This window comes from Pseudophryne corroboree, chromosome 2, assembly GCF_028390025.1.
Source record: "Pseudophryne corroboree isolate aPseCor3 chromosome 2, aPseCor3.hap2, whole genome shotgun sequence".
NCBI lineage: Eukaryota > Metazoa > Chordata > Amphibia > Anura > Myobatrachidae > Pseudophryne > Pseudophryne corroboree.
This window is the reverse complement of record NC_086445.1, coordinates 234,405,954-234,418,921: the sequence shown is the minus strand read 5'-3', so window position 1 is coordinate 234,418,921 and position 12,968 is coordinate 234,405,954. Positions and strand designations below refer to the sequence as shown.

The following is a 12,968-nucleotide window of genomic DNA, read 5'->3' as shown; positions in this document are numbered from 1 at the left end:
TTCCGGCAATTTATACTTGGCAGCGGGAGGCACCGTTCGTGGTGCCTCCTAAATCAACTTAAACAAGGTTTAAACCCCAAAAAATGTTTTAATTAATATAAAAATGATACTTATGACACAGAATGTGTCATAAGTATCTACTTTGTTTTAATTTAATCATTAATGACAGGGGAGGCACTGCCTCCCCTGACTGCACGTCCCTGCTGTATGTTGTTCTGAATAATTCAGGGTGGGATGGGCATTTATTAACTTTTTCTTATTAACTTATTAATTATTTTCATGTAAACACAGGCAACACAGAATTATTAGGACAGTGACTGAACTCACAGCTCACCTTCACTCAGTTTTCTGTCTTTATATTCTTTTTTGAACCACCAGCCTTCAGATCCTTCTTTCAAAGTACATAACTGTCTCAGACTCACACTGACTGGTGCTGCTAGGAATGCTGGGAGGCCTGGCTTCCTATAAGGCTTGCAGATAATTGGGGCTGGGCTGGACAGTTACTACAGGGATGCTGGGAGGAGCTGTGATGTAATTGTCCCTCCCAGCATGTCTATCAGATAAGGGGCTATGCTGCACTTTCACAGGGAAAGACTGCTGGTTCAGGGATGCTGGGAGGAGGGGGAGGCATGACATCATTACCCCTCCCAGTAGGTGGGCAGAAACTGGTGGGGGCGGGCTGGGCAGCGCTGGTTTCCTGGGAGGAGGCGTAACCATTCCTTCCAGCATGCAGAAAGCATTGGCTGGCTGGAAACTGCTTCTATGATGAATGACTCGGGAGCCTGTGAGTCTGAGGTGAGAGCTTGGTGCAGGGGAGGCGGGCCTAGAGGCGTGGCCAGACGCTATTGAGGCCCGTAGCAGCTGCACTCCCTGCACCTATGGTAGCTACGCCCTTGTGCACAGATCGTTAAAATTAACATATACATGTCTCCTTTTAACCCTTTTACACTGGCACCATGGGAACAGTCTAGTTTTGCTGCTATAGATAATTGAAAACTAAGGGTATACATAGCAATGCAATTTAATTCTACTGCCAAGCTACATAGCAGATTAGGCAGCGAAGGAAAATCTGTGATGTTTGTGGACACAAGTTGCTTGGGACAGTTCGAATACCAGTAACTTGCAGCCTTCATTTTTTTTTCTATAAGATTGTCAAGTTTCAGCAAAAGTCTACAACATACAGTATCATACCTCCCAACATGACCCTCTCCAGGAGGGACAGAGGGGGTAATTCAGAGCTGATCGTAGCAGCAAATTTGTTAGCAGTTAGGCAAAACCATGGCCCTCATTCCGAGTTGTTCGCTTGCTAGCTACTTTTAGCAGAAATGCAAACACAAAGCCGCCGCCCTCTGGGAGTATATCTTAGCATCTTAACATAGCAGAATTGCTAACGAAAGATTAGCAATTCTGCTATTAAGTATTTCCTTGCAGTTTCTGAGTAGCTCCAGACCTACTCCTAGATTGCGATCACCTCAGTCCGTTTAGTTCCTGGTTTGACGTCACAAACACGCCCAGCGTCCGGCCAGCCACTCCTCCGTTTCTCCAGCCACTCCTGCGTTTTTACCAGGCACGCCTGCGTTTTTTAGCACACTCCCTGAAAACGGCCAGTTTCCGCCCAGAAACACCCACTTCCTGTCAATCACACTACGATCAGCAGGGCGATTGAAAAGCTTTGTTCACCCGTGAGTAAAATAGCATAGTTTTGTGTAAAATTGCTTAGCGCGTGCGCCCTTCTGTGCATATGCATGCGCAGAACTGCCGGATTTTAGCCTATTAGCAATTCTGCTAAAAATAGCAGCGAGCGAACAACTCGGAATGAGGACCCATGTGCACTGCAGGTGTGGCAGATATAACATGTGCAGAGAGAGTTAGATTTGGGTTGGTTATTTTGTTTCTGTGCAGGGGAAATACTGTCTGCTTTATTTTTACACTGCAATTTAGATTTCAGTTTGAACACACCACACCCAAATCTAACTCTCTCTGCACATGTTATATCTGTCCCCCCTGCAGTGCACATGGTTTTGCCAAACTGGTAACAAATTTGCTGCTGTGATTAACTCTGAATTACCCCCAGAACACTCTGCTTCTGAACTTTCCTCTTAATTGATATTGCTGGCACCTGTTTTGAACAGGTTACTGGATAAGAAAGGTGTTTCAGCACAGGTGCTGGCAATCATTAATTAAGAGGGAAGTCCAGGAGTAGAGTATTCTGTCCCTCCTGGAGAGGGTCATGTTGGGAGATATGCAGTATGTAATTATGGGTCTGTATATAGGGTTCAGAGGCGTATCTACCCATTGGCCAGGATGGCATTCGCCAGGGGCGCCTGCTGAGAAGGGGCGCCTGCTGAGCAGGGGCGCCGCCCGGCGGTGTCACCCACAGCCAGGGATAGGATCACCTAGCAGAGGCTTTAGATACTGTCCTCCCCTCAGCAGTGGCTCTCCCGGAGACTCGCACAGCAGCCAAGCAGTCAGTCACTATTGTTAGCGTCGGTGTCCCTCTGACCTGCATTACAGGGAAGTAGAAGCACTAAACAAACTACAGCTCCCAGCAGCCCTTCGCGCCGGAGCCTTCCAGCGCTAAGGGCTACTGGGAGTTGTAGTTTATTTAGTGCATCCTCTTCCCTGTAATGCGGCGCGGTGGGACACCGGCGCTAACAATAGTTGTGCGAGTCTCCGGGAGAGCCACTGCCGAGGGGAGGGCAGTAGATCCCGACCAGCACAATCCCGACAGGGGGGCGAGCGCAACGCAGCCCCTTGCGAGCTCGCCACGCTGCGGGCACGGTACCTCACTATGCTCGGCACACTAATTTATTCTCCCTCTATGGGTGTCGTGAACACCCACAGAGGGAGAATATGTTGGGATTGTGCCGGTCGGGATCCCGGTGCGGTATTCTGACCGCCGGGATCCTGACCAGCGGGATCTTGACCACATTATATATATATATATATATATATATATATATATATATATATATATACATACATTTATATATATATATATATATATATATATATATAGTCCCAGTGATCCGGCTCTCCTTTACAATAGTTCCTGCACCGGGTGCCTCCGTAATGGTGTAAACAGACAGACAGGCAGGATACAGAATACGACGTTTCAATGTTGGTTTTATTCAGGCATTTTCCTCAGGTATACACATATATACTGTGTGTGTGTGTGTGTGTGTGTGTGTGTGTGTGTGTGTGTGTGTGTATATATATATATATATATATATATATATATATATATACATACATTGAGAACGGAGTTCAATACTTTCCTGATCCATACTGTGATTACAACAAATGTGTTCTAACATTTCGGAATTTTATTCCTTCAGGTTCTCTGAAGAAGAAATAAAATTCCAAAATGTTAGAACACATTTGCTGTAATCACAGTATGGATTATTAATGTATTGAAGTCAGTTTAGATGCTGCTTCCCTGCATATTACTATTATTGTATTATGTGTGGATGGCATCGGGGCACCTTTAACCTTGACCAGAGTGCTTGATTCATTGAATTGTAAAGTGAGTAAGTGGCACTACTGTGTGGTGTAATTTGTTTTGGGGGTACTATTGTGTCGCCATACCTCTTTTTCAGCACGAGCACCTACCCGATCTCAATTATGGGGGGGTGCCAGGGGGGCACCATACCCTTACTTTGCCAGGGGCGCTCGGACCCGTAGATACACCGCTGATAGGGTTTCTTGTGCATTGGCCAGGAAACATATAATAAATAGTTAAGTATAATAGTCAAGCTTTTTACTAAATAATAATAAGATCTACATTTACCAACTTACATTGATCATAGTATCGCTGGCCATAGCTGTCCTTCACTTCTGTAGAGAGATTTTCCCACAGGCGCCTCAAGTTATTTCCATGACCATCAATTGAGTTTGTCATCATAGTTAGAAAACCGCCTGGTTCTACGATAGAGACTTTTACTCCAAAGTCACGCATTTCCCTTCTGTAAGGAGAAATAAGCGATTACTGTAAAAGCAGGATGTATGGCTAGGCCTGATAAATGTTTAATTCTCTCTGCTGTACAGATCTGTTCTAACTTGCACAAGTATTAGCAAACTGTTCATGCGCAAAGGAAACACACATCTTCCACAATATTGAGTCAGCAATTTCTCTTCATACGTGAAATGGGCATCTGTGAGGTGTCAACTGGGTAGCAACTGGGCATATGATTGGGAGAAAACTTTCTCATGGGTGTGTCATGAGGGTGTTGTTGGCATGTAGCCAGAGTTCAATCCTACTTTGAGTCGTGCAAGTGGATATCTACTTCATACGGATCTCTTGTATCCAGCACAGGTTAGTGATGATGGTGCGATGTGTATGCATATAAGTAACGTTTGGGCTAGATGTGTCATCACTTGGAGAGTGATCAAATGAAGACAGAAAAAGTACCAGCCAATCAGCTCCTAACTGCCATGTTACAGGCTGTGTGTGAAAAATGACAGTTGGGAGCTGATTGACTGGTACTTTTTCTCTCAGGTTTATCACTCTCCAAGCGATGATGCATCTAGCCCATAGTCACATTATTATTATTATTATTATTATTATTATTATTACTATTATTATTACCAGTTATTTATGTAGCACACACATATTCCGCAGCGCTTTACAGAGAATATTTTGCCCATTCACATCAGTCCCTGCCCCATTAGAGCTTATAATCTATATTCCCTACCACATGTACACACAGACACATTCACACTAGGGTTAATTTTGTTGTCAGCCAGTTAACCTGCCAGTATACTTTTGGAATTGTGGGAGGAATGCGGAGTACCCAAGGGATACCCACGCAAGTACGGGGAGAATATACAGACTCCACACAGTTAGGGTCATGGTGGAAATGGAACCCATGACCTCAGTGCTGTGAGGCAGTAATGCTAACCATTGCACCATCCGTACTGCACATACAGTAGTTGCTTTCTGAATGTAGCCATATACAGAATGGCATGTGACTCAGAATCAGCCCTTAATGTTTTGGGGAAAGTTGCCATGTATTGGGGATGTGGAGCAGAGATGTGGCTGCGGGTGATTGTTTATTTGAAAGGTTTGATGCAGTATTAATATATCAGCTATTTTCTATTAAGTCCTAGAGGATGCTGGGGTTCCATTTAGTACCATGGGTATAGACGGGTCCTTTGGGAGCCATTGGCACTTTAAGAGTTTGAGAGTGTGGGCTGGCTCCTCCCTCTATGCCCCTCCTACCAGACTCAGTTTAGAAAATGTGCCCGGAGGAGCCGGTCACAGCTAGGGGAGCTCCTACGAGTTTTCTTAGTTTTATTGTTTTCTAGAGTTTGTTATTTTACAGGCAGGCTGCTGGCAACAGCCTTCCTGCTTCGTGGGACTTATGGACCCTACACAATGGCAGATAAAACAGAACGATATGAACGTTCTCGTTCATAAATGAACAAGAACTCGTTCATATCGTTCTGTGTGTAGGCACCAATGATTAACGATGCGCGGCTCCGTGCTCATTAATTATTGGTGCCCCGTCGTTTATGCATGCAGGCCAATATGGACGAAATTGTCCATATTAGCGTGCAGTGCTATGGAGCCGGGTGACGTGGGAAACTTCACTCCGCCGGGTCGCCCGCCGACCGTATCCGCTGTAGGGCAGCTCGGCGGCGGATCGGTATGTGTAGGGCCTATTAGGGTGGGGAGTAGTGTCCAACCCAGAGAGGTTAATGGCCTCTATCTCTGCTGACAGGACACTGAGCTCCTGAGGGTGATGATCGTTAGCCGCCCAAGGCAACCGCTCACTCCCGCAGCATGCCGCCACCCCCTAACAGAGCCAGAAGAAAGAAGAGTAGTGAATCTGACGCCGGAGTCCCGGTAAGCGGGTCCCCGGCGAGAATGGCGGCACAAGGGTGGGAGCGCAGCTCTGATAGGCTGCACTCCGGAAGGCTCAGGGGCACACTGTGTACGGCGCTGTGAGGGGCGTCCTGGGCCAGCGCGATGCCCTACACTGGTCAAACAAGATTTCAAGGTCTAACCCACTGTTTGCTGCAAAAATTACCTCAGGCGAGTATAATCTCTAAGTGCGGGAAGACACGCCATTACAGGGGGCTGAGCTTCTGCTCAGAGTGGATCCAGCACTATCCAACGCCATTTTCTCCCTGCAAACACACGCTGACAGGGAACACTGTCCTCCACATAACTACACTGTACAGCCTTATTGCGCATGTGCCGGGGGCCTCTGGCGGCGCAGACAGGAAGCAGGGGAGAAGGGCGCATGCTCACATCTGCGGCGCTGATCCCAGCCGAGCCGATGTGGAAGGAGCGCTATCGCGGGACAGGTAAGATAACGCCCTCCTACATCGTCTGCCACACATGTAATACATTGTAGCGGCGGGTGCGGGCGTATCACCACGATAATGTGGTGATACGCCCCTAGGCACATAACGTCCGTTAGGACGTTTCTCATACATCACCCCCCTTGGTCCTGTACTGCAGAATGTATATCTTCTCCTGGGGAGTCTATACCATGCTCAAAACTATATAGATTCTCAGGCTTCGGTGGCAGTTCCCCTGTGGTGGCCTCCATAAGGTGTACTTTGATTTATATATTTTAAAATATATCCCACACTGGAAAGAAGCCACAGTTTTGAGTAGTCTGGGGTCTCAAATCACACTGCTGTGCCTCTCACCCCAACTCCGTACCATAGAAAGCGTACACTTGCCCATATAATGCATATATATGAGGGGTCCGACTTATGTTTGAGGCTATTAGGGATGAGGAATATTATTATATGCATATAATGAATGCCTTCCCACTGTGTAGGGTGTTAAACTCCTTATTTGGGAAAACCTGGGTACACCCAGAGTTATTATCCACATCCCTATAGAGTGTCTAAATTGTCAAATATGGTTGTCTTACCCTGGTACAACCTCCATAAAGCCTGATCACCTATTGAGACTAATCTTTAATACTGTACACTGCTGCAGGTGTGACTCGGAGACCCACTTTTGTGTACATCTCTGGGGCTATTGTAATGTGGTCAGGCTTTTTACTTGATGATTTAGACTCAATGTGTAGAATTGACTTGTACTTGTTTCTATGTCACAGTTTCTATGGCAGTTTCGACACGCAGGGAACGGTGGCTACACCAATGGACTGTGGATACAGAATCCGAGTAAGGTATGACAGGTCCGCCCTTCACAGGTAAGACCCTGTTGGGACGCACGGGATACGTGATTATCCATGTCAACTGCAGGTAAGTCTTCCTTCCGCAGCTGCATAGACTAGGAAATGATATCCTACACCTACACTGCAATTCCTTCGAACATGATTCCACATATTCCTCCACTTCCTTTAGAGGACGTTGGGGAAATCCAGAAAACCTGCGCCGCCAGGTTCCCAGGGACGGATTTCAATTTCGGCCTTTTTCACACCCTTCGGTTTGTCAGTGGACCTCACTGCCTGGGGATCAGGCAGGTGAAAGCGAGACTAAAGAGATTCAGTAACACATCTGGGCGATATCCTGCCTAGACCCTTGGAAACAGTTGGGTTGCCCCGGGGTGCAGACTAGAATTTCTAGTATTCCCGCCTCACAGATTATTCAAATCAGGCTTACTAGCTTCTCGGGCAGAAAGTGCACTACTGCTGGAAGCTACAGTATCATAACATTTGTCAAACTAATTACATTATTCTAGCTCCACCTCATTTACGTAACAGGGGTTACTATTCAAACCTGGGGTAATTGATTCCCTAGTCTGGGAGTGGTAAGCTCTGCTCGAGATGTAGAGGAATTCCTGGTATCCAGGGATATCCGGGGTGCGTGCTTCACATTCCAATCTGGCCGCCTCTCTGGGCCTATCTAAGGTTGCACTACAACTATGGCCCTCATTCCGAGTTGATCACTAGCTGCCGTTGTTCGCAGCGCAGCGATCAGGCTAAAAATCGGCATTTCTGTGCATGCGTATGGTCCGCAGTGCGCACGCGCGACGTACTTTCACAAAAGGTCTAGCGACGCTTTTCAGTCGCACTGTTGATCGTTGAATGATTGACAGGAAGTGGGTGTTTCTGGGTGGTAACTGGCCGTTTTCCGGAGTGGGCTAAAAAACGCAGGCGTGTCAGGCAAACGGGGGAGTGGCTGGCCGAACGCAGGGCGTGTTTGTGACATCAAAACAGGAACCAAACAGTCTGAAGTGATCGCAAGGAAGGAGTAGGTCTGTAGCTACTCAGAAACTGCTTGGAAAAATTTCAGCACTATTCTGCTAACCTTTCGGTCGCACTTCTGCTAAGCTAAGATACACTCCCAGACGGTGGCGGCTTACCGTTTGCACTGCTGCTAAAAGCAGCTAGCGAGCGATCAACTCGGAATGAGGGCCTATGTCACTTCCAGTTCCAAACACTGAACTTGGCTTCTACGCAACACCAGGGGTGTTCATCAGGGCCATGGCAGCCTTTATACTCCTGCTCCACAAACCAGGAGTGGATATAATTCCATATCTGGGCGACCTTAACATCCTCCAGGGAGATGTTGTTACGGAGTGTTGCTCTCTCAAATCAACTGTCCTGGGATCTTGGGTGGATCCTGAAGCTTCCAATTTTGCATTTGAAGCCGATAGAAGGCGTTCCTTCCTGAGGATGATTCTCGACACGGAAGTGCAGGGGGTGTTTCTACCAGTGCAGAAAGTGTTTGTGATCTAATCAATGCTCCGGGATGTCCTAATGCCAGCCCGGGTATCAGTTCATCAGTGCATTCGCCTTCTGGGGAAGATGGTTGTCTCCTAAGAGGCTCGACAGTATGGAAGATTCCTTGCACTGTCTTTCCCACTGGATCTCCTGGTCTTATGGTCAGGATCTCATCTTCACATGCACCAGCGGATACGCCTGTCGCCGAAAGCCAGAATTTAATTCCTCTGGTGATTGCAAACTTCTCACCTACTCGAGAGCCGCAGGTTCGGGATTCAGAATTGGATTCATCTAACCATGGATGCAAGTCTCAGGGGTTGAGAAGCAGTCACTCAGGGGGAAAACTTCCAAAGGAAAGCGGTCAGTTCGGGAATCTCTCCTTCCAATAAACATTCTGGATCTGAAGGCCGTGTACAACGCCCTTCTACAAGCGGCACATCTTCTGTGAGATCAAGCCGTTCAGGTTCAGTCGGGCAACGTCACAAAGGTGTCCTACATAAACAGGCAGGGCAGAACAAAGAGCAGAGCTGCAATGTCAGAGGTGATAAGAATCCTCCTCTGGGCAGAGAAGCATGCGCGGGTGCTGTCAGCAATCTTCTTTCTGGGAGTGGACAACTGGGAAGCTGACTTTCTTAGCGGACACGGTCTCCATTCAGGAGAATGGGGCCTCCACCCGAAGGTATTCTCAGAGGTAACAAGCCGATGGGGTGTACCTCAGATAGACATGAGGGCCTCTCGCCTCAACGAGAAGCTTCGGAGGTACTGTTCCAGGTTACTAGACCCACAAGCAGTGGCAGTGGACTCCCTGGTAACTCCGTGAGTGTTCCAGTCAGTGTATGTGTTCCCTCCACTTCCACTCATCTCATGGATTGTCAAGCTAATAAAAAGGACGAGTTCAGGTGATCCTCATTGCTCCAAACTGGCCAAGAAGTGCTTGGTACGCGGATCTTCTGGAGTTACTGCTGGAAGATCCGAGGCCTCTTCCTCTTCGCGAGGACCTTCTGCAACAGGGGCCGTTCGCTTATCAAGACTTACCACGGCTACGTTTGACAGCATGGAGGTTGAACGCCTGATCTTAGCTCGGAAGGGCATTCCGAACAAAGTCATTCCTACCCTGATGCAGGCTAGTGAGGGGGTAACGTCTAAACATTACCATCGCACTTGGAAAAACTACGTGTATTGGTGTGAATCCAAGAAATTTCCTACGGTGGAGTTTCAACTAGGATGGTTTCTCCTCCTTTTGCAAGCAGGTGTGGTTGTGGGCCTACGCTTGGGCTCCATAAAGGTCCAGATTTCGGCCTTGTCCATTTTCTTCCAGAAACAATTGGCTGCTCTCCCTGAGGTTCAGACTGTCTTGATAGGGGTTCTGCACAGCCAGCCACCCTTTGTGCCTCCTACGGCACCTTGGGATCTTAATGTGGTGCTGCAGTTCCTGCAGTTGGATTGGTTCAAGCCTTTATAGGAGGTGGGCGGCAGGTTTCAAACTTGGAAGGTGGTCACACTGTTGGCATTGACATCTGCTCGATGGGTGTCAAAATTGCAGGCATGGTCATGCAAGAGTCCCTACTTGTTTTTCCATGAAGATGGAGCTGAGGTCAGAACGCGTCAGCAATTTCTTCCAAAGGTTGTGTCAGTTTTTCATAACACCAACCTATTTTGGTGCCAGTGGCTACTGACTCCTCAATTACCTTACAGTCCTTGGATGTTGTAAGGGCTTTAAAAGTTTCTGTGAAGAGGACTTCTCGTCACAGGTAGTTGGACGCTCTGTTTGTCCTTTATGATCCCAACACGGGGTTGGGTGTCCTGCTTCTAAGCAGACTTTTGCTCGCTGGATCAGGCTTACTATCCAGCATGCTTATTCTACGGCAGGCCTGTCGTGTCCAAGATCTGTTAAGGCCCACTCTACTCGTACAGTGGGTTGTTCCTGGGTGGCTGCCCGAGGTGTCTCAGCTTAACAGCTTTGCCGACCAGCTACTTAGTCGGGTTCGAACACGTTTGCTGAAGTTCTACAAGTTGGATACTTTGGCATCTAAGGACCTAAAGTTTAGTCACTCCGTTTTGCAGGATCCTGAGCACTCTCCCTCCCATGGTACTAAATGGAACCCCAGCATCCTCTAGGACAGTGATTTTCAACCTTTTTAAAGTCGTGGCACACCAAACGAGATTTTAAAATTGCCAAGGCACACAGTCAGTTTTTTCAACTAATATACTAATATTTCCCGCAGTAATAAAACAGACACATTGGCCCCCACTGTAATAAAACAAATTAATTCACCTCCACAGTAATAAAATATAGTAATAGTAATTCCACCACACACTGTCACCCACAGTAATGTCACACATTATGTAGCCCCCCCAGTAATTCCACCACACACTGTTCCCCCAGTAATGTCACACATTGTGTGTGTCCCCGAGTAATTCCACCACACACTGTTCCCCCAGTAATGTCACACATTGTGTGTGTTGTCCCCCAGTAGTTCCACCACACTCCCCCCCCCCCCCCCCCCCCCCAGGTAATGTCACACATTGTGTCGTCGTCCTCCCCCACCCACCCCCAGTAATTCCACCGCAATAAATTAAATAAATAAAATGCATTGGCTCCAATTTCAGGTTTCTCGCTCAGCACGGAGCAGGAGAATGGGTAGGTGCGGCGGGCAGGAGAGCTGACGGCTGGGGTATGCGTGCAGGAGAGCTGGCGGCCGGGGTAGGCGTGCAGGAGAGCTGGCGGCCGGGTAGGTGGGCAGGAGAGCAGACGGGTAGGCGTGACCTATGAGTCACCCCATGTCACCATAGGTCATGGGCCAGGCCGCGGAAGAGAGCAGTGTGCTGCCCGAGCCCAATAGCAATAATAGGGGCAGCAGAGCGGCAGGCATCTCTGACGGGCGACAGGCGGCACATCTGACAACCGCACGTAGTGTGCCGCGGCACAGAGGTTGAAAAACACTGCTCTAGGAAGAGAAAATAGGATTTTAATTACCTACCGGTAAATCCTTTTCTCGTAGTCCGTAGAGGATGCTGGGCGCCCGCCCAGTGCTTTATTTTCCTGCGTTGCTACTTGGTTAAGTATTGGTTCAGCTGTTGCTGTTCCTTTTTCATGCATGGTTAGCATGGTTTCTTAAGGTTACATTGCTGATTAGCATGGTTGCTTCCTGTTTCATGCTAGATAACATGTTTTCTTCGTGTTGCATGATGGCTGGCATGATTTCTTCATGTTTCATCCTGTTTGGCATGATTTTTTCATGTTGCCTGCTGGTTGGCATGGTTTCTTCATGTTTCATGTGGTTTTGCATGATTTCTTCATGTTGCATGCAGGTTGGCATGGTTTCTCCATGTTGCATGCTGGTCAGCATGGTTTTTTCGATTCGGTGTCAGCTGGTGTGAATCTCACCACTGTCTGTATTTCCTTCTCTCGAAGTATGTCCGTCTCCTCAGGCACAGTTTCTAGACTGAGTCTGGTAGGAGGGGCATAGAGGGAGGAGCCAGCCCACACTGTTAAACTCTTAAAGTGCCAGTGGCTCCCAAAGGACCCGTCTATACCCATGGTACTAAATGGAACCCCAGCATCCTCTACGGACTACGAGAAAAGGATTTACCGGTAGGTAATTAAAATCCTATTTTTGTTCTCAGTACTTGCAGTGCTCAAGGTAAATGAACCAGTTCAAAATGTGACCAAATTAACAGAGCATTACCTCCCATCAGTGTTGTACTGGGGTATGAAGGGCCCACCGGGGTACTGCAGTGGTAGGGGGTGTGACCAATCTCCAGAGGGGTGTGGCCTGCCATCATATTGGTTTGCCTAACTTTTAGAGGGGACCCATGATAAATCAATATAGTAAATATAGTGCTACAATGTACTGTAGAAAATCCACCATAATCCAGTACGGTATAATCTAACATATGTATAATGTAGAATTCACATGCACAGTCTGGAACCAGGGTGGGCCTCCTGGGCCCACTGAGGGTTTTCCCTGTACCCCTAGGGGCCAGTCCAACCATGCCTCCCATTGTGTAGGTGCATTGTGGGAAATATCCAGATTGTATTTTTATGTGAAGCAAATGTACATACTACTGTGCAACCATACTGCTAACACTGTAAAGGGCCCCATACACTTATGCGACCATATGTCTCAGGCGATCGCAGGTGATCACCCTGGCAGCCTCCCGGAGGGCAGGATCGCCCAAGATACATCGTATGCTGTTCTTTTGCATACGATGTATCTTGGTCGATCCCAGCCATGCCCCCAGGTCGAACCTGATTGAATGTGCAGCACAATCAATCTGGAGGATCCAATCCGATGCGCACGGGAACGCGGA

The 12,968-nt window shown here is 47.8% G+C and overlaps 1 protein-coding gene and 1 long non-coding RNA gene across 5 annotated transcripts in view; one reads left to right on the top strand and one right to left on the bottom strand.

Moving 5' to 3' along the window:
• Positions 1-12,968, bottom strand: part of LOC135011495 (retinol dehydrogenase 7-like) — a 164,382-nt gene that overhangs the window by 27,849 nt on the left and 123,565 nt on the right. For all 3 annotated transcript variants that reach the window (XM_063952468.1, XM_063952466.1, XM_063952467.1), the window contains exon 4: positions 3,799-3,965. In XM_063952468.1, the coding sequence (XP_063808538.1) occupies positions 3,799-3,965 (167 nt within the window). The remainder of the gene's footprint in view (positions 1-3,798; positions 3,966-12,968) is intronic.
• The window catches only part of LOC135011556 (uncharacterized), a 295,015-nt gene that overhangs the window by 172,243 nt on the left and 109,804 nt on the right, over positions 1-12,968 (top strand). Inside the window, exon 1 of one of the 2 annotated variants that reach the window (XR_010210632.1) lies at positions 4,230-4,315. The exons of the other annotated variant lie outside the window; for it this stretch is intronic. This is a non-coding gene — a long non-coding RNA (uncharacterized LOC135011556). Of the gene's footprint in view, positions 1-4,229; positions 4,316-12,968 lie in introns of those variants that run through there. 2 annotated transcript variants of the gene reach the window in all.